Source organism: Solanum tuberosum, unplaced genomic scaffold, assembly GCF_000226075.1.
Source record: "Solanum tuberosum cultivar DM 1-3 516 R44 unplaced genomic scaffold, SolTub_3.0 scf00062, whole genome shotgun sequence".
Classification (NCBI taxonomy): Eukaryota; Viridiplantae; Streptophyta; class Magnoliopsida; order Solanales; family Solanaceae; genus Solanum; species Solanum tuberosum.
In genome coordinates, this window is record NW_006238987.1 from 553,793 (window position 1) to 574,491 (window position 20,699).

Sequence of the window (20,699 nt, forward strand, 5' to 3'; positions counted from 1 at the left end):
ATCAATTGCTCCTCCAAACTGCTAAATACATAATGCATCTAAGGCTGCAAATTCATGCCTTGCAAGCTCTTGTTCTCTCCATAAACACATCATCATGAAGCCAATTTTGTAATTCTTTAATTTCTCATCTTGATTGAACCTTTTATGGTTTTTTGGATTTTTGGAATAGGCAGATGTAACTTCTATAGGGGCTAAGTATTGCTGAACCCAAATCATTCTTTTTTGTAGTTTTAGGACATGCATTAATCACTTTTATGTTCAATTGTAATTCAAAACTAGCTTTTGCTGAATACCAATTTGTTCTTTTCTTCTTCATATACAATGGTTGTTTTGAATGTTATGCTTCAAAACTTCTCTGTTTTTCTTATATATACTGGAATATAGCCTGTTTCAGAATGTGAGATTATCAACTAAAACCAATATGGACTCACACTTCTATTAGGTGTAATTGAATACTTTAAAATGCTACTTCCTTTCAATTTGTTTGGCTAGATTTGAAGTACGAGGATCAAACAAGAAATTTTCACCTTACATATAGCGAATTTCGACAAAGTTTGAAACAGTAGTATCTAGATTAGAATTTTATACACATTGTTCCTCTGAAGGTCATAGAATAATGTAGTTTTGGAATTTAGAGTGATGTATAAAAAAGGACCATTTGGAACATTCTTAATATATCTGTAGCAGTATATCCAAATAGAAACTAACTTAGAAGGAGAAATCATGCAAATCTTTGACAGTTTTGCCGGCCTAGCTCTTCAATATTTTAATGCCTTTTTCTCCTTCAGTCACCATTTTTGTTACATCATCTGTTTTTTTGTTCTGCACTACATCGACCTTGTCTTAGCATAATGTGCCAATTGGCCGTTTTAGCTTTAGCTATATCTTATTTCATAAATCATAGTACTACTTTGTTAGCATTCTGCTTGTTGCAGATAGATAATTACCCAATCATTTTATGAATTTACGCGGTGAAGAAGTAGAGATTTTAACTTCTTCACACGAGCAATGATTCCGAGTACAAGATGGGTAATCATGAGTATTATCTTTCAGATGTTGCTAGTACTTGCAGGTTCAGAAACTCTGGAAGTGAGACGAGCATTAGTTAAGTTTATGAACAAGATATCACTTGGTAACATTTCAAAAGAAGTAAACTTTGGATGGGATTTATCATCTGATCCATGTACCAACAAATGGGAAGGGATAACTTGTGATTCAAGAAACCAACATGTAAAAAATATTGTTCTTGATCAGAAGAATCTCACTGGAATTCTTGATGCTTCTTTTGTCTGTGAGGCTACTTCCCTTGCTGTACTGAGCTTGAACGAAAACGAAATTGTTGGAACATTACCTCAAGAAATATCAAACTGCAGACGTCTCACACATTTTTATCTGCGTGGCAACAAATTATCAAGCAACTTACCAAGCTCTCTTTCGCGGTTGAGCAATTTGAAAAGGTTTGTAATTTCAGACAATGCCTTCTCGGGGCAGATACCGGATATGTCAAGAATCTCAGGGCTGATAACTTTTTTGGCTGAAAGAAATCAGCTAACAGGGCAGATACCAGAATTTGATTTTTCCAATCTTGTAGAATTCAATGTCTCATACAATAATTTAACTGGTCCAATACCTGATGTCAAGGACCAGTTTAGTTCCAGCAGTTTTTTGGGTAATCCTGGATTATGTGGAGTGCCATTGCCAAGCATATGTCCACCCTCGCCACCGCCACCTCCCCATCCAGTTGATAAGGAGAAAAAAGTTTCATACTTTATTTATCTTGGCTATGCTATTCTTGGGCTGATTATCATACTTCTACTTGTATGGAAGCTTTTTAAGTGCATAAGGAAGAAAAAGAGCAATAGTACTCCAATGGATCACAACAAGACTATTAGCTCTTCTGGTGTTACAAAGACTCCTAAAAATAGGTCAGAATATTCAATAACATCTAGTCCCGAAAACTCTATGCTCTCAGCATCATTTGAAATCCTTTCAAGTCCTCTGGCTAATAAATTGAGATTCGAGGACTTGCTTCGAGCTCCAGCTGAATTGATTGAGAAAGGAAAACATGGAAGTGTTTTCAAGGTCAATGTTGATGGAGTGACATTGGTAGTAAAGAGGATCAGTGGTTGGAATATTTCGAAATACGATTTCAAGAAGAGGATGCAGAGAATACATAGAATGAAGCATCCTCATGTGTTGCCCCTTGTTGCCTTCTATAGTTCCAAACAAGAGAAGCTAACAGTTTACAAGTACCAACAGAATGGCAGTCTATTCAAGCATCTCCATAGTAAGTTTTATTAGTGCAAACTTAATTATTCTCACTTGAATTTCAAGCCATAGAATGATACATGAGTAATAGGCCTTCCTGTAAGAACTATCAAGAATTGATATCAGTAAAGGAATATGTTAGATAGAACTATAGTTCAATTTCCAGATCCAGGGTCTAGCTAAGTCAAAATCTTTTTAAGTATTTTGTCGGTCTACGTTGCTTTGACTCCAAAATGTTGCCACACCTGTGTCAGATCCTCCAATAATGCATTACTTTTGGAGGATCCGACACACACCTGTATGACATTTTTGAAAAGTCCGAGCAACATTGTTGTCGGTTGATTAAGTAAGAAAGAAACTTTACTAATTAGTATTATTAGTTTGGGCAGCAAGATATAGTCATGTTTTCATTGGAATCTAACTTCTGATTCTGAACCTAGTTCAAAAGATAATGTCAACATATCAGCTTATAGGATTTTAGGTATTTACATTGGCAATACAAAGCTAACCTATAATAGCAAGTCAATTACCTATAATTAGTTACCATACAAGTGATCTAATCGTATAAGTATCTTTTACGCAGTCAGTGAATAGACCTTAAACTCTTAAAAATAATCAAGTAGTAACTAGTTTGTCTATTATTCTTTGAGAATGAACATGGAAAGGTAAAGTTACTGCATAACTGTTCATTTCAGCATCTCAGGGCAGTAAAGTTTTCGAGTGGGCGAGCAGATTAGCTATTGCAGCCAGTGTCGCAGAGGCCTTAGCATTCATGCATGAAGGCCTTCAGAATGACAATATTCCTCATGGAAACATGAAATCCACCAACATTATGCTGAACGATGACATGGAAGCCTGTATCAGCGAGTATGGTCTAATGCCCAACAATCAAGACCAGTCATTTGTTGCTCAAAGTGATCATAGCATCAGAGAAGATGATTCAGTTGCAATTACTACACGTAACACCTTCAAGATGGATGTTTATAGTTTTGGAGTGATTCTTCTTGAATTGCTCACAGGGAAGCCTGTTCAGGCTAGTGGATATGATTTGTCTAGGTGGGTAAATTCAGTAGTTAGAGCGGAATGGACTGGTGAAGTTTTCGACAAGTCCCTTATTACAGATGGTACAAATGAAGAAAGAATGATCAATCTGTTGCATGTAGCTCTCAAATGCATAAATACATCACCAGATGCAAGGCCTAACATGAAGGAAGTTGCGTTCATCATCAATTCTATTAAGGAAGATGAAGAGAAATCCGTGTCTGCGTTCAGCTAACAAATCAAACACAGGGCTCCAATCCAAAAGCCTGGATGCAAAATTTCCTATTTATACTTTTTTTTGTTTGGAGAAATGCTCTATCATTTGATTTGGCTACAGAGCTTCACAAATCACTCTGGTAAATTGTTAAGAACAAATATTCTTTTGCTTTCTTGTGTTTATTCAGGATGACATGAGACGATTCGATTGATCTGGTACATGATAAGGTAAATTGTTAAGAACAAAAATACTTTTTCAATTAAGATTTTATCAAAGTTATAGGAGAAGCTCAAATCATGGAGTCTACATCCTTTTCAAAACTTGAATTTTTTTTGGCTTTCTATAGCACATCACTAATAAGTATATTTTAACACTAGTTATTTGCATTAAGTTTAACAGTTGTCCTGTAGAATTACAAATCAGATATGTGTGAAATGTGAATCACTCACTAGACATGGAATCTGGCTAGATTGAGAGCAAATATTTCCACAACTACTCAGCTCATAAGTCATTATTTTGTGAACTGTTTCTTCTAGTTCTAGATAACCTAATGACCTTTGAAAATTTCCAGTAAGACTTAGGGTCATTTGGAGATGATTTTAAATTGTAATTTGAAATCCTGATTTGAAGTTGAAATTTTGTATGGACTTCCCCATAATTATGAAAAACTACCAAAATTTTTTCCAACTCTTATACAATCTTATCAAATGAGCAAATCACAGTTCATAAACAAGGTATATATCCTAAGGCGTCACATATCTACAGACTACATATTTCTTTTACAAATACACATAATGTAGTAACTAACTATTCTTTTATATAATCTTTTCAAGTGGTACAAACGATCTCTTTACTTCAAGCATTACTTTTTATTTTTCCTTACAAAATTTAACATGACAAGTCTTGTCAATAAAAAAATAAAACTTGACATCAAGTTTTATATTTATTTAAAAAAAAAAAAAAACTGAATTCATAACTTGGAATTTAAAATCCTATTCATTTACCTTTGAAAATTAGCAATTTCAAATTTAAGTTGAAGTTTTGTACACATTTTCATTAAAAAAATTTGATTTCGATTCAAAATTTCAAATTTGAACCTCAATATCTATGACCAAATGCGTACTTAATTATACCTTAAAATGGTTATTGAACTATCATCAATCTTGTCCAAGAAACATCACCATATTTTCTATTGGGCAAGTAGAACAAACATGAAAAGCAGACAAAGTTTTCCAACAACTTTTAATCTGTCACATAGATTAAGTAGCAATTGCCCCACAATCAACATCTTCAATGATTCTGTTGCTTAACAAATATCCCATGCGCTTCCTTGTCCATTATATATCAAAAATCAATTCAGGTTAAACGCGAATCTAAATAAGTCGGGTCAGTAAAGTTTCAAATGGTTAAAACAAAAGTTGAAGAAATCTTTATTATTATTATTATTATTTATCTGAACAGTTTTTTCCTTATTTTTCTTCCCCTCTATCACGGGACCATCATTGAGAAAGTGCTACAAAAATACATAATTAAGGCCAAAGTTTAATAATATGGCAAGTAGACCTACAAGGAAGAGTATAAAACTTGCTTGACAATGAGGCAATATAGAAGAAAATAATATATACTTTCTATAGTGACAAATGGACATAAATAGCCGGCTACCAAAATAATAACCAATTAATATATATTTTTGATACAAAATAATATATATTTGACTAGGGAATGTAATTATTTTTAACTGGCTCACCAAATATGTAACTTGGCTAAAAATAATATGTATACAGCTATACGAAAAGTAGTGGACCAAACTATTATGCCATGTTTTCTTTGTGGGGCTTGACTTATATTTGTCAAACTTGAAGATGGAAAAAAAAGTAATATGAACGGGAGATTTCTTAATCATTAATTGCAATGATTTAGTATCATTTTAACTACCCATTTGTTAATTAATTTTAATTTAGAAAAACTAGTTTTTGTTACAAGGTTGCGTGATGAATGCACCTTCAAATATACTACTAAAATGAAAGTAGTAGAAACACTAATTAGTTCCTAACAAACCAAACAAATTGACTTCACAATGAAACTACTCTCCGGTCTCAATTATTACGATTCACTTTCTTTATAATATTTATTTATTAAATAGTCACACAAATATTTATAACTTATTTTAAATTATAAATTTCAAAAATCATTTTTTCTTTATTAAACTTTACGTTAAATCAAACTATATTACATCAATTGAGCCGTAGACGTAGATGGAGGTAGTATTATGTAGTGTTTCAATTAATCCACGAGGGACAATGTTGTCCAGGGAATAAGATAATTGTATCCACAAAATACACAAAAAGGACGCAGTGACAAAGACATATGTGGCAATGTTTGAAAAAGTCACTTTATGTCATAAACTGCTCTGCCTTCATATTCTGAGAAGTATTGTCATCTTTGCCTTTCATTTTTTCTTCTGTTTTTCCCACATCTATGCATAGTGTTGACAAGTAACTAATCAAATCACTTGTTTTGGTCATATTTGTTTGGCCACATCTTCTTCTGCACCACATATCAAATCTCATATACTGTTCTGAGGTAGGTCACCTGCAATTTCTTGATTTTTATTCCTTCTCTTCTGTTATTCTCTGTATGCTGTCTTAATTCTTGTCTATTTCATCCTCTCTTTACCTCAAATCAGATAAAGGGCAGTCTTAAAATTCTCCATTTTATATTCTTTAGCAAGTTTCTTGGAAGAAAAAAAAGATTTGGTTTTTACCCTTTTCTGAGCTGTTTCTCTCCATTTTCAAGAATATAAAATTGTTATCCATGAGCAGAATCAGTCCAATTGTCCTATGGGCAATTGTAATTATTGCTATTGTGTTCTTTGTGTTTGGTCTTCTTCATCTTCTTCGTAGGTGTTGTTTAAAGATTTCATCTTTTTCGTCAATTTCTCAATCCAATAGATTCCCTGAATCATCTGGTTCTCAAGTTATTCAAAGGCAACTTCAACAGCTATTTCGTCAGCATGATTCTGGTTTAGACCAAGCTGTCATTGATACTCTGCCTCTGTTTCTCTATAAAGATATTAAAGGCCTAAAGGAGCCATTTGATTGTGCTGTTTGTTTATGTGAATTTTCAGAACATGATAAGCTCAGATTGCTCCCTTTTTGTAGCCATGCTTTTCATATTCATTGTATAGACACATGGTTACTGTCAAACTCAACTTGTCCTCTATGTAGAGGCATTATTAGTTCCACAGTTTCTATGGGAAATCCCTTATTGGGCTCAATCGAATCAAGAGAACAATGGAGTTTCCATTTGGAAGATGGAATTGCAAATGATGAAAAGCCGGACAATGTTGGAGAAATGAGAGTATTTTCTGTTCGATTAGGTAAATTGAAGAGTCTAAATGAAGGGGGCGAAAACCATGAAGACAAAAGTACTCAAGGGGAAATCATCAGCTGTAATTTAGATGCAAGGAGATGTTTCTCCATGGGTTCATTTCAATATGTTGTTGGTGATTCGGAGTTACAAATCGCGTTGCCTAATGTGAAGATTCTAAAAGCCAAGTGTGAGAACACTATTTTTGGGGCTAATGCAGAAGGAAAAAAGATCAGTGCTAGGACTAAAGGTGAGAGCTTTTCTGTTTCAAAGATTTGGCTTTGGTCCAAGAAAGGCAAATTCTCAAATTCTTCAGAAATAAATATTGGTGGACCTTCTGTTAATATTGATATACCAATGACTAAAACAACACAATTTGTGTAAACTTGTATTGAAAAATTTGTATTGCTTTTAGCATAGTTCTGAGATAGACATCAAATGCCCACATACTCTTCTCTATTCCTTTTTTGAGGGGTTTTAACTGAACGGGAATATAATACGTTTACGATGCATTCATTTTCGCTGTTCTTGTTGAAAGCTATATGCATTCACAACCTTACATGTACAGAAGTTCTCCCTTCATTAATTGGATCAGGGCTTGCATATCAGTCGGTTCGTTTCGACTTTGAAGTTTATCGGTTTGACTCATTAATTATTGATTTGTCGACATGCTAAGATATTGACATATTGGTTTAATAGTTAAAATTTGACACACACAAAAAAAATCTTTGAAAATCACTTAGAAATAAGGTGGCAAACCAAATGAACCATGCACATGAGTTTGCAAATTGCATTTTGCTCAAAAGTAAATATTTTTACATTGTTAAATAACCAAGAGTTTGAAACATCCAACAATAAAAGTAAGAAACTAAATTCTAAGTCAAGGGCTTTATATACAAAATAGTATAAATATAATTATTGAATTTACTATAGGGATATGGTTAACCTATTAAGAAAAAACATTAAGAACCGATAACCCAATAACAAAAAAAAAATCAAAATCGTTAAATTTATGACCTATTACTAATAAAATAATAACTTTTTTTCTATTCGAATTATCGATGTCAATTCGATTTTGAACTGCCTAAATGGGATAGAAAATGTTTCCACTACAATGTGAATGAAGCCCACAGGCCCTGAAGTATCTTTTGCACCAAAAAAATGACGGAATCAAAACAGGCCTTCCTAACGAGCCCAAAAGATCATATATATACACATGGCCTTATCTATAAAACAACTAAAGCTTTTAAAGGAAAGTTTGTACATTAATATTTTTAAAAATCATTTTAAATAGAGTACTAATAGTTTATTTAAAATTATATATTTGTTTTTAAATTTTACCTTTTATTCTTTTATAATTCTCAAATATTTCTCGTTCTTTACTCCACACTTGAATTTTTATCATGGAGGTGACTTCCTTTTCCGTTTTCCTTTTTTTTTTTTTTGATATTCGAACTTCACTTGTATTATCGAAAAATAGCTAAAAATGCCTCCCCTACCCAAACCTCACTTTTTGTGAGATTACTAGATATGTTGTTATTATTGTAGTTCTCTGAAACTGGCTCGAAATTTGGTCTTCTCCTTCATTGTCACGGATCACTGAGGAGAGTGTGAGTTCCTTATAAAGTCCTATTTGTCTAAAATATGTTTAATTTATGCTTCAATACCTTGAAATGAAATATCTCTAGTGTCTCATTCTTACCGTTGTTTGACTTGAATCATCTTTTTTTTGGCCTACTTAAAATATCTAAATGCATGGTACACAAAGTATTCCGTGTCCACGAGGAGCCAGAAGGGCCACAATTGTGATTTTAAAGACAAAAGCGTTGAACAATAAAGACCTTCTAAAATCTTGGCCCAAAGTTTTGGCCCAAACATGAATACCTAATATCTGTGATGCAACATCGTTATCATCAAAAGGGCAAAAAGTGTAAAAGGGAAAGCCAAGTTGAACGTTTGACCAACCAAGCAAATAAAATAAAGTGTAGCCACGTATTCAATCTTATCCTAATTTTCACATGTCTTTACATACTTCTTCAACGGTTCAATCAAAACATTATCTTGAATCATCAAAAGCATTTCTATTCTCTCTCTATAGCATCGACAAACAATGGCAACTTCATTTTCTTGTTTTTGTTCTGCTCCAGTTCAATCATCTGTTAATCGGGTAAACCCCGATTTGACCCGTCAAAAACCAATTTCCGGGTCATCCTCAGCCAGCTGGTGGACCCCACTCTTTGGTTGGTCCTCTGAACCGGACTATATCGATTCCGGTTCCAGCAGCAGCGCGATCAGAACCGGGCCGGTGAGGGAGATTTCGGGTTTAAAATCGGATCCAGAAACGGGTCGTTGCAGATCCAAGTTTCAGCCGGGAGGTTTCACGGAAGATAAGGCGAAAGAGCTAAGGAGAAAGACGATGCAGAGCTCTAATTTCCATGACATCATGTACCATTCTGCAATCGCGTCTCGTCTTGCGTCGGATGTTTCCGGTCGGTGACATAATCGCCGGCGAGTTAGGTGGTCGGATTTGTTGGTCCTTTTTTTAGCTGCCAAATCAATCTGTCTACTTGAAAATTGTCTTTTTCTTTTCTTTCTAGTTTTTATGTAATAAAGATGTGATGATGATTTCGAGGATTTTCCGTGGATTGTTTATCTTTGTATTATTGCTTGATGGAAGCCAACGTATGATGTAATTCTTATATCTTTAAGATGGTTATGGAATGTAGATTACTATTGCCAGAAAAATTCCAAATCTTGAATTATTTTGCATATATCCTATAAATTATTAGAAATAGTTTAAATATATCTTTCATTATACTATACTAGAACTTTTGGTTTCAGAATATACTTGGAGTCAAATCCACCAAGATCCGTTTAAATCATTTCTTCCCCTATTGAGCTCTGTTCTCTCTTGTATGTGACGTAGACAATCTAACCTATTGCAAGCATTAGTAGTTGGGTCTGATGCATTTGGTTAATTACTTAAAGTTCATCTCTGGAAATTGTTCGATCTATTCTCTTTATTGTTCAATGAGACAAAAATGGCACTGAGATGACTTGGGTCTGTCTCTGTGCAGGGGAAGGATAACTGCTGGTGTCATCCAATCCCAACAAATGTCTGATGGGCGGCTCTAAGTAAACCACCTATCTAACTCACTTTTGTATAATTTAAACATCGTAAAGGTATAGATCCTGTTAACCAAACTGTTTAACGAATTTGTCACATATCTAGAAACAAAAACCAAATTACAACTTATTCTCACTGAACGTAATGTTTTGGTCGGATATTAACCTGATACTGAGCGGCTGTGCATAACTTGGGCCGCAGAGCTAATTATATGAGAAAACACAAGATTGTGGTGACAAGTCTTAGAATGATTCTCAAGTCTGATATGCAATAGAACACTATAGAATAAGTCAATTCAAATTTCATCTATAACAACTTCTTGGATTGATTTATCAATCAAATAATATTCAGATTGTAACTGTTCATTGGCAACAGTGATTTACATGAAACCATTTGGGTGTAACTAAAAGTGCCCATGGGGTTTAAAGCTAGCGGTCAGTTTACATTTGTGAAGTAGCTAACCACTGCACTAGTATTTAGTGGCGCATGGGTTGGAATAAATGGTTTCTTTTGTATAACAAGAAACAGGGCAACAAGCAACCTACCTACTAACTCTAACTCTAACTCCAACCCAAAACCAGAGCTGGCGCTTCAATGACTAGGATCATCAGAAAAATCAGGCTCGTCAGGTTTAAAAAGTTTGGGCATGCGTAAGCTGGATTCACCAGTGTCCACACGTGCCACCTTGCCTCTTCTGGTATTAGCAGCAAATCTTGATGCCAATATTGTAGCTCCAAGTTGCTGAGTACTGCTTTCTGTTGCCTGATCCGGAGCATTACCACCAGCTACTGGATATTCGCGACCATAATCATCATCTTGGTCCATCCCTCCCCTGTAGTACAAGCTCTCTTCTCTTGATAATTCTTCCCCTAGTATTTTCCTCCTATGGCGTCTCCATGCAGCTTGTATGTAGCAAGCTCCCCATGTCCTCCATTGGTGTGAGTAGTACCGGAATGCATGTTGTAGTTTCTTACTATGGAGGCGTCTGAACTGGTTTGCAACAAACTTGAGCTTTTCAGCTCTAAGTGCAAATGCTTCAACTTCTGTAAGGCATTTCACTGTTCGAGTTGAAGATGGAAGGTTAAGATTTGGGTTAGGCACCAAGGCCCATGTTAGCAATTCTTCACCACAAAAATCACCGGGATTTAGCGTAATGGAGTTGAAGAACCCTGACCTTCCTCCATTGGTTGTTGAACTCTCAAGTTGACCTCTAATTATGAAAAGCATCTCATTTACTGGATCTCCTTCGCGAACAATAAATGTGTCTTTTGTGTTCAATGATGAAACAAGGCATTCGCATATTGCATCCAAAAGCTGATCATCCATCTGGGAGAAGAAGGGGACCTGAAAAATTCAGAGAGATGTTACCAAATAGAAGAACCATATGGAAATGTTTAAAGTTCAAAACAGATGGTTGATCCAATTGAAATCAGTACAAAGGAAGATTTTCGCTATCCCCTTTCACAACTTGGACTCTTAAAACCAGCTATGTAGATTTCGTTATCCTTGGTGCTACTTTATTGCCTGGTGCAAAAAAATGGGTGCAATGAAGGGAGTAAAGCTGGACCTACCTCAAAAATAGAATCTCTCTACAGAAAGTTACACTACAAAGTAATTTAGTCAACAAAACAAAGAGAGCTCCTTAACAAACTGCACGGCTCCGAATGGATCGAAATGTGTTCACAATAATGAGACAAAAAACTTACACGACGAACAAGTGCCAGGCAGAGGTGCCTTTGAATCTGACGCCTTAAATCCAAGGGTAAGGAAAGCAAAATTTCTTCTTCCTCTACACCTCTTGTAGCTAACCATTTATATTGAACAAACCGACGAACACGATCCTGCAGATCTTCAGGTAGCTGACGGTGCCTCATCCACTCCTCAGTGTCCCTTCTTTTAACTCTCCATTGTTCAAGTCTTGCTGTCATGGATTGTAGATAGCTCTTCACAAAATACAACAGTAGAAACAGTGTCACTTACGAATAAAACAAAATATTCATTTCCAATGAAATAATGCCGCCTTTGCCCTGGCCCCCACTCCCCAAAAGAAAGAAAAAAATCCCTTCCTGTGGACATAACCTGGATCCTTATTAGTAGATGAATAAGTACACAAGTCATTAGCAATGAATTCCTAAAACTGACCATTTTAAGTCTGTAGCCATAGTTGCAACCTCAACTCAAATAAGTAACTAGTGTAATGCTTTACACTGGTCATCCACAAGAAACTTCAGCTTTATTAAGTTGTTCAAAAAGATAATAAAGAAAAACATGTATTTTAACTATGTCATTGTCTGCCATTTCAGTATCCTTCCACCTAGTTAATAACTATGTGATTTCTTTCCATCTGTCCAAACCTTGGTGGACAGAGTTACCCAATACCTATGCTGGTGGGAGGTGCCCAGACATGACAGTTATAAAAATACACATTCCAATTTAGTCTTTCACATGAGATATATTACCTGCATGTTGCCTATCAGCAGTGCAAAGAAGACCAAACCCAGAAGACAAATAAGACTAGAAAGGAGCGTCTCGACAATGTTAGTGCTGGTAGTAATACTTTGTGCATATGAACTGCAAATGAAGAGATTGAAGGATCCATTAAGCATAATCTAAATGAAATGCAAAAAGAAATACTTTTATAATAAATATCTCTCCTACTTTTACAAGTTCGTATAATATAAAAGATGAAATATTTCATGCCACATTGAAGACTCCTTTCTTTTTTCTCAGAAGGAGTTAAAATTGTGGTCCAGTACTTCAACCTGATGACATGAGCAAAGTTAAAGTTGCAACTAAAATGGTTAAAATTGAAGAGAGAAAAATCTAATATTTAACAGTCCAGTATCAGGACAGATATGGAAGACCAAACCTGCTGACTAAGTCGAGCTTCTCTTCAGGGTATTGTCTATTAATGGTTAAGAATTATATGATTGTGTACACAGTATGACAAATATTCTTCTTCTGCAAAATTCATTTAGATGAATGCACAACTCTGATATTAGGTCCTGCTCCAACTTTAAAAACAAGTTTTCGAAGATGAAAAATGTGCTTTACAGTTTACTGATAACAATTAAAATAAATCTTTCTGAGGAGAGAAAGTTGTCGGCTGACTCACGAGGACTAGTTCCTGAGGGACTTTTCTCTTTCATCTAGTGAACAGAAAACACAAACAACTTTTCAAGCCCCGAGTCGTTTGCTAAGTATCTTTTTACCACTTGATAAGAATTTATGGAGGTGCAGACAAAGTTCATTATATAGAGAGTTTTTGCATTGAAATGCAGACTATCTTCTACATAACTTATTGAAAACAATTAAGAAAGAGACCACGAAGAGAATACCTTAAGCTCTTTAAACCCCACCATAGGCAGTAAAAATATCGATCAAAGAAGCCAGCAGATGTAACTCTTTCAGTATTTGCATCACCAAACATTCCAAACTCAAAGGTTATATCGCGCGTAGCATCGCAACTGTTGAATACCTCAGTGGTCTCTGACCACTCCTGACGCCCAGGTTTATTAAGTGATGAGCAATCAAGGTAGTCTTTATTACAATCGGGAGAACCCTTTTTCTTCTTCACGCACTCATCCTTCCAGCATGAAAAATGCCTCTCAATAGACATCAGATACCATATAGCTCCTAAAACCTGCACTGACAATTGAAAACTCAGATTAATCACTGTGAACTAATTAATCTCCAAAAAACTAAAAAATAATCTCAATAAGGTAATAGTTATGTCATGGCACATAACAACATCACAGCGTTTATTAAATCAATAACAATGAAAAAGACATCTTCGAAACATAGGAAAGTTATGCTGCTTATTAGTTTCTTCACTTTCTCCTCTCTTTGCTAAAGCACAATCAGCAACTACAACAGGCAACATCACAGTCAAATTTCATGCACACGCAAATGTATTTGTAGCTACTACCACGAAAACTATTGCAATATCTGTAACCACCTAACACCCACTTACTACACCAGATGGAACTGACTTCCTGATTCACTGAAAAGACTAAAAGTATGGACACCCTAGTGTCATTATCCTTCAATTATCAGCAGGACCTTTTTTTAAGGCATAACTCATGTAAATATTCCAACAGCATTGGCGGTGAGCCTGAAAGGCAAGGGCCAGTCACTGAATCACTTTAATATGTGTCCCTCCTTTCTCCATTCTGAACTTGTCTCTTTTTCTAATCGATCAATTCTCATTCACTTTCATACACCAAAATATGCTGATTCTCCCCCTGCATGCTAGTATGTGCTAGTGTCACCTTTAACCTGTCCTAAATAAGTTAAGTCTTGTTTATGGGTACCTAAATTAGCTACAGTTGAGAGAAGCAGTATATGATTTATATACTGACTTTAGCTTAATCTCTTGTTCACATCTCGTACTCTGTACTTTCTAAAAAGAATGTTCCTTTTAGGATTGTCATCTGAGAGGTAATGATGAACAAAATAAGGATTTGAGTTTAGAAAAGGTGGAGCCTTTTGCATGGTTTTGATAAAAGAAAAAATAAATCAGAGACTTCAGAACTTACATGACTTGCTAGCAAATATAAGAGAAGATTGTATGCGGCACCAGACCAAGCTGTCTTAGCCACAACACCTGTATTCTTAATAATCTTTGAATTTAAGGGGAAAATGACCAACAATCTCGGCACATACTGAAGCATAATGATCAAAGAGATGGAATGATTAGCATGAGAGGGTGATGAGCCATTCAATGGCATTATAAACCAAATAACAATCTGCAAAACCAAAAACATGACAAAGTTACTATTCATTATACCCCCTAAACATTCTTTTCCCATAAGAAGTTCACAAAAACAGAGGACATCATTACAAAATTGAGTTCAGCCTTCAAAGCCAACACAATGAGAGAATATTTCACAGAAAGAAAATGCTGGGTGTGCAAACAAAAAGTGTCATGTTGGTTGCTGAAATGAAAATGTAGCTATTTAGAAGGTGTAGAGATAATCTTAATAGTGTGAGGCCTTTTTGGAGAAGACCGTGTGGGCTTAGCCTAAAGCAGATAGTGTCAGCACCATGTTAAGAATACCTTTCAACAACTAGTTTCGGGGCTAATGGTTAGGCGGGACTACTATGAAGATGGTGAAGTGATGGCGTAAAACTTGGTTTAGTACCTTCACCCGGCCAAGGTAGCTTGGAGACGCTCACATACAAGAAGAAGCTAGCCTCTGGACTTCGGTGGCTATAAATACTTGGATGATATAGGTGGCACACAATGAATCTCTACATAAGTCCATGAGGTGATGGCACATGTGGAAGTTGGTTCGGGGGCATTTTGATTAACTTAGTTCTAGGAGGAGGTTGTTGGTGTACGAATTTTAAAGAAAAGGAAGCTACATATAAGATGTAGCAATAATCTTCATAATATGGGGCTTTCGAGGGAAAAGCAATATATTTAGGGGGTGGCTTAGCCCAACAGAACCTTGTGACTATGGATGGATTCATTCAAATGCTAATCATGGATATATTTAACCAACATAAAAATATAACATTACAAACAAATTACTATTATGATTACAAAGAAACTATGAATAATGCACTGACTTGTGGGAGTGGGAGGGCAGCAGCAACATCAATGACAAAGGCGTTTTTTAAGTAACGAATAGCGATCAAGTGTCGATCCATCACCAGCTCACCCTTGCCAAAAACCCGAGTTTTTTTGGAAACAAAAGCTGTACGGAATTTCAAATAGATCTGAAAGCAGGCGAAGCAATCAACCATTAGGCGAAAGACTATTATGGCGTAACCCAATAGATTGTCGGTGCCCATACAGGTATCGATAATAATAGGAAGCAACAAAAACAGAGGATCCACAAAGAGACCGACGAAGGAAGTGAAGAGGAAAATGTGGTTCCATCTGCCAACGAATTCGCCATTTGGATCATGAATCTGCTTCCAAAAGGGCTTTTGCTGGTCGTAAATCAGGGAATTCTTGAAGCGGTTGAGATGCTCCAGCAGAGAATTCATTTTTGAACACAGAAGCCCTAGAACACAAGAATGATGGCCATGGAGATTTGAGTATGTTAATGATTGGAGAAGAAAACGGAGAGTGATTCATTTTGATGTGTGCAAGTTAGTTGCGCGCGCCAAAATCACTACTGCTCGTGCGTATATATAGCTTTGCTTATTTTTCCCATCCCTCACTTTTCACTTTTCACTTTTCTTATTCAAATTAGCTCAACAATTAAAAGAACCAAATAACGCTTTTATCAAATCAAATTTAATTATATCTCTTTCATATTCTAGACGATTGGAAGTATGAGTCTTTAAAACGAATAATAATTAGAAAATGATGTAAATACTTGATGTTGGAACGTCATTATTGAATTGGAGTATACTAGTTATTTTCAATAATTAGAAAATGATTAAATCATAATTTCGATTCATATTTATGAAAAAATTTAATTTTAATTTTTAAATATTTTCTTCTTTTACTTTGAAAAGAGATACTACTCTCTTTATTTGTCATATTTTGACTTGACATATAGTTTAAGAAAATAAAAAGAATTTTGAATCTTGTAATATTAAAGTAAAGATATGTCAAATTTATTAAGGGCTCGTTTGGCCATGCGATATGGAATCATGAGATGAAATTGAAGTTTTGTTTGGACATGCGATATGGAATTTTTGTGTTCTATATTTTCTCTTAAACATAAAAATCTCATAAGTTGTAAAACTATAAAAATAGCCTCAATTGTTTATTCAATCTTATCAAATAAACAAAAATTTATAAAATCGCATAATAAATTATTACAAAGTTATTTGTTCTCCACTTAAGTAATTGTTTCATCTAACTTTAATTTAAAAAAAAAAAAATGAACATAGTAGTGTGCTAGTCTTTAATATAATCTTTCTACATAGTACAAACAATTTCATCACGTTGAACTTGCATTTCTCGATCATGTGACCGAGAAGACGAACCAACATTGTTACTTTGAGCCATTTGTTGGTCAATATCATCCGCAATTATATTTTCATGCTTATAGACCATAAATATTTCATCACTTTAACAATCAGTTGGTGTGAGTTAAAGTGACTATATGTTGGTGAGAATAATTAATTTAAAAAAGTAATGATGTGATTATAAATTTTATTTACATATGAAATAAATGGTTAGTAAATATAAATGTGGGTTGGTTTTTAACAAAATATAAACTTGTGGATCAATTTTTGTATTAAAATATCTCAAATCATGATATGAAATTATCATATAATTCCAATGCATGATTTTTGGAGAATATGGAATCACATCTCATGATTTCAAATCATGAGATGGAATCAGCATAAAATTACATGTCCAAATGCTAATTCCATCTCACGATACCATATCGTGATATGATATCGCATGGCCAAACGCCTACTTAATAAAAACTGCAAACTCAAATAAAAAAATTTAAAAAAAGAAATGTATTAAAATATCTCAAATCATGATATGAAATTATCATATAATTCCAATGCATGATTTTTGGAGAATATGGAATCACATCTCATGATTTCAAATCATGAGATGGAATCAGCATAAAATTACATGTCCAAATGCTAATTCCATCTCACGATACCATATCGTGATATGGTATTACATGGCCAAACGCCTACTAAAAATAGTATGATCTTAAACATGCAAGTTGAAATTAAAAAGTTATTAAAAAAAAAAAGAAAAATTCTTTTTGAAATAGAATAAAATGACAAAAAAAAAATTAAAAGCAGAGTAATATTTTTTCAAAAATTTAATACTCCCTCTATTCCATATTAACTTAATTTTTGAGGTTTTTTAATTGTTCAAAATGATTGAATTGTTCAAAGTTTAAGAGGAATGTTTGATTATTTTTTTTATATTTGTCCTTTCATTTATTGAAGTTTTATATATTCTGGAAAATAAATTGTACTACTTATAAAGTTATATTTAAAATTTCACATAAAGTAATAGTGAAAATTATGATTTAAAGTATGCCTTGAAATTATTTTTTTAATAGTTGTGCATTGCATCACAAGTTCAGTTAATATGAAATAAAATAATTTTCCTAACCAAACAGTTCCTTAGTAAAGTGGATTTTCCCCTGTTTTTTAACCCTGCATGTCACCCCACTAGCGACATCCATCGACTCAGCTTTACTTTGTCGCCATCAACGAGATACAGTTCGCCGGAATCATGTGCCATCTCCGGCAATTCATTTGCTTCATCTTACTTGCTTTCGCTCTCTACACTTCTCTTCAGGTAAAACCATCATAAAAAATTGAACAATACAGTCAGCTTTTGCTTGTTGTAATGTTAAACCCTAACTTATTTGATACCATTCTTTACAGGCTCAGGTTCAGGCTCAGGAAAATCTCTCCTTAACAACCAGACCCACTTCCCCTTTCTCGATCTCACTCGAAACCCTTCAAAATCAAATCCAGTAAATTTCTCCGACTGATTTTATTATTTTTTTAGTTGTTCCGTTTAGTTAACCAAATCCTGGTTGAAGATTGAGTTTCGGCGTATAAATACGTTTGCATTTAGGTACACATTTCAGGATGTGGAGTTACTACGACGTGCCCTGACGCATGCATCATACTCAGGAGAGAACAACAGAGCTTTGAGCGTTTTGGGAGAGAAGGTAATTGAAGGTTCGGTGTCTCTGCAATTGCTTAGCAAGGACATCGATATATCACCCAAGGATCTCAGCCGGGTTATTATGGATCTGTCTTCCAATGTGGTGACATCATGCGCTGCTGACGGAGGGCGCTTAGGTTTGCAGAAGATAATCAGGGTTTCTAGGAAGACCAATTCGTCGGCTCCTGCAGTGGTTTGTGGTGCTTTCCGGGCAATGTTCGGAGCAATTGCGATTGACAAGAGTAACTTGGACAGTGCGGGGAAGGTATTCTTGACAATTCATGGGAAAGGCATGCAGAAAGCTATGGCAATGTAAGTATTCAACTGATGTTGATATATTTCTAGTCAGAGGGAACTTTGTGTATTAGTATGTGTTGAAGAGTATCCACTCTGTTTTTAGCTTTGTATGCGCTGTGTAACTAGTTGACTTTGTAAGACTCAAACTATGTTGTGTATCTAAATCATTTGTGTGCACTGCAAGTGAAATCTTTTTCTTTATAACTGAGAAATTTGCGAGGGTCAGTGGTGCATAATGCAAAACACTTTGGCTTGAACCCATGATGTGTGCCTAACACCACAATTCGTGTTGCGTTCTAACCACTAGACCAAATCTCCAAGGGCCACTGCAATTGGAATATCTTTTGAGCAGCAAAACTAGTATACAGATTGACATGAGTCATCTGGGATGATTGCATGCCCACTGTCTAGCAATCTATTATTCAAACAAAATGTTATTTATCTCACAAAGATCATGCAGGCATTATACTTGAGCTTTTAAAGCAGGTATTCTTAAGTGGAAAAAATACATTCTTCTCTGTGTTAATAGTTAGAATGTTTTGGGAGCAAATTCCATTATTCCATATTTGGTAATACCAGCAGTAGTTTGACATGGATTTTTCCCTGTGGTCACAAGATTTGTCTAAGTAAATGAATATCGTCTTTCCTATTAATTTTCCAATTTATCATATTTAGTTTTGCTTTTTTCCAACTAATCTGGTCAATCAATATGTGTTGTACCTATGTTTCATTAATTTGATCATTTCGTAGATCTGGCTTTTATTACTTGTGAATCACTGAAAATGACTGGGCTCTGTGTGGATAACGCGATGAGCAAGAGTTGTCATGCACTACTCTATACATACATGAGTTGCCACTTACACTTGATAAATGTTTTTCGATATGTCCTAGCACTACTCTAGTACTCTATTCCAACATGAGTTTCCTTGCCTTCTAATTAAAAAAATCCATTGAGAAGACCGAGGTAACATGAAAAATTCACAATTATTGTTGAACACATTTCATACTCAAAGGTGTTCTGCTAATGCACTATTTTGTTCAAGCAGATCATAAAGTTTATGGTGAGTCAATGGGCAATCATTTTTCTGATAGCAATATCTGATAGGGACAGCTTGTAACATGTTACTACTAGTTTATTTGAGTTAGATAGCAGTTGATTACCATATTTGTGGGCAAATTATGTCTCTGTGTTGAGACTTCATGGGAGCTTTTGCTAGCTCGGGAAGTAAGTATAGAAATGTCTTGCTTGAGTTAGATAGCAGTTGATTACCATATTTGTGGGCAAATTATGTCTATGTGTCGAGACTTCATGGGAGCTTTTGCTAGCTCGGGAAGTAAGTATAGAAATGTCTTGTTTGAGTACCTTCATCACCGACAACTTAAACATGGAGAAAGATTAATCAAATTTCAGATTTAGGTTGCTTTCTTCACAAAAAACTAAGTCGGATCTTTAGTAATTCTTATGGAGTATTCTTGCTTTTATTACAGATGTTGTTCTATGTTCCTTTTTATCTCTGGTTGCAATGACTAGACTTGTTTTCTCGCTATGAAAAGGCTATTGGGTGCCATCTAACTCATTTGTTTATAGCAATTAGGTATATTAGAAAATGTAGTAGCATTCGTCACTTGCAGCATGGTTGTTACCATGTATTGTAGGTCTTTGTCATCTGTTGGTTGGGTCTGCCTTATAATTGGGTACGACTTGGACCAAAAACTTTCAAGTTGTATCAAAATGTGCAAGAATCTGTGACTATTAT

At 34.9% G+C, this 20,699-nt stretch overlaps 5 protein-coding genes across 5 annotated transcripts; 4 read left to right on the forward strand and 1 right to left on the reverse strand.

Annotated features, from left to right (window-relative positions):
- Positions 1 to 1,035: 1,035 nt before the first annotated feature.
- Positions 1,036 to 3,714, forward strand: LOC102582947 (probable inactive receptor kinase At2g26730). The gene is made up of 2 exons (XM_006345126.2): positions 1,036 to 2,287; positions 2,964 to 3,714. Exons 1-2 carry the CDS (start codon positions 1,036 to 1,038, stop codon positions 3,542 to 3,544), a joined length of 1,833 nt encoding a protein of 610 aa, XP_006345188.1. The 3' UTR covers positions 3,545 to 3,714.
- A 2,208-nt stretch (positions 3,715 to 5,922) lies between these two features.
- Positions 5,923 to 7,325, forward strand: LOC102589098 (RING-H2 finger protein ATL46-like). Its single transcript, XM_006344972.2, has one exon. The coding sequence runs from the start codon at positions 6,341 to 6,343 to the stop codon at positions 7,277 to 7,279; it is 939 nt and encodes a 312-aa protein (XP_006345034.1). The 5' UTR covers positions 5,923 to 6,340; the 3' UTR covers positions 7,280 to 7,325.
- A 1,588-nt stretch (positions 7,326 to 8,913) lies between these two features.
- On the forward strand, positions 8,914 to 9,640 carry LOC102589421 (uncharacterized). Its single transcript, XM_006344973.2, has one exon. It carries the CDS (start codon positions 9,006 to 9,008, stop codon positions 9,390 to 9,392), a length of 387 nt encoding a protein of 128 aa, XP_006345035.1. The 5' UTR covers positions 8,914 to 9,005; the 3' UTR covers positions 9,393 to 9,640.
- Positions 9,641 to 10,157: 517 nt separating this feature from the next.
- On the reverse strand, positions 10,158 to 16,202 carry LOC102589750 (probable cyclic nucleotide-gated ion channel 16). Its single transcript, XM_006344974.2, has 6 exons — positions 15,597 to 16,202; positions 14,561 to 14,770; positions 13,361 to 13,665; positions 12,482 to 12,593; positions 11,729 to 11,965; positions 10,158 to 11,366 (listed from the first exon to the last, which is right to left on the reverse strand). The coding sequence occupies exons 1-6, from the start codon at positions 16,017 to 16,019 to the stop codon at positions 10,614 to 10,616; spliced, it is 2,040 nt and encodes a 679-aa protein (XP_006345036.1). The 5' UTR covers positions 16,020 to 16,202; the 3' UTR covers positions 10,158 to 10,613.
- Positions 16,203 to 18,076: 1,874 nt separating this feature from the next.
- On the forward strand, positions 18,077 to 19,150 carry LOC102590289 (protein NUCLEAR FUSION DEFECTIVE 2). The gene is made up of 3 exons (XM_006344976.2): positions 18,077 to 18,267; positions 18,357 to 18,448; positions 18,553 to 19,150. Exons 1-3 carry the CDS (start codon positions 18,202 to 18,204, stop codon positions 18,959 to 18,961), a joined length of 567 nt encoding a protein of 188 aa, XP_006345038.1. The 5' UTR covers positions 18,077 to 18,201; the 3' UTR covers positions 18,962 to 19,150.
- Positions 19,151 to 20,699: the final 1,549 nt, after the last annotated feature.

Bases quoted from the DNA above. Each gene is read 5' to 3' on its own strand.
- LOC102589098 (XM_006344972.2), top strand. From the start codon at position 6,341: ATGAGCAGAATCAGTCCAATTGTCCTATGGGCAATTGTAATTATTGCT.
- LOC102590289 (XM_006344976.2), top strand. From the start codon at position 18,202: ATGTGCCATCTCCGGCAATTCATTTGCTTCATCTTACTTGCTTTCGCT. The intron at 18,268-18,356 runs GTAAAACCATCA...CATTCTTTACAG, and splicing joins CTCTCTACACTTCTCTTCAG to GCTCAGGTTCAGGCTCAGGA. The intron at 18,449-18,552 runs GTAAATTTCTCC...GTTTGCATTTAG, and splicing joins ACCCTTCAAAATCAAATCCA to GTACACATTTCAGGATGTGG.
- LOC102582947 (XM_006345126.2), top strand. From the start codon at position 1,036: ATGAGTATTATCTTTCAGATGTTGCTAGTACTTGCAGGTTCAGAAACT. The intron at 2,288-2,963 runs GTAAGTTTTATT...TGTTCATTTCAG, and splicing joins TCTATTCAAGCATCTCCATA to CATCTCAGGGCAGTAAAGTT.
- LOC102589750 (XM_006344974.2), bottom strand. From the start codon at position 16,019: ATGAATTCTCTGCTGGAGCATCTCAACCGCTTCAAGAATTCCCTGATT. The intron at 12,594-13,360 runs GTATTCTCTTCG...CTTCATTTGCAG, and splicing joins TGGGGTTTAAAGAGCTTAAG to TTCATATGCACAAAGTATTA. The intron at 11,966-12,481 runs GTAATATATCTC...TATTTTGTGAAG, and splicing joins TGCTGATAGGCAACATGCAG to AGCTATCTACAATCCATGAC.
- LOC102589421 (XM_006344973.2), top strand. From the start codon at position 9,006: ATGGCAACTTCATTTTCTTGTTTTTGTTCTGCTCCAGTTCAATCATCT.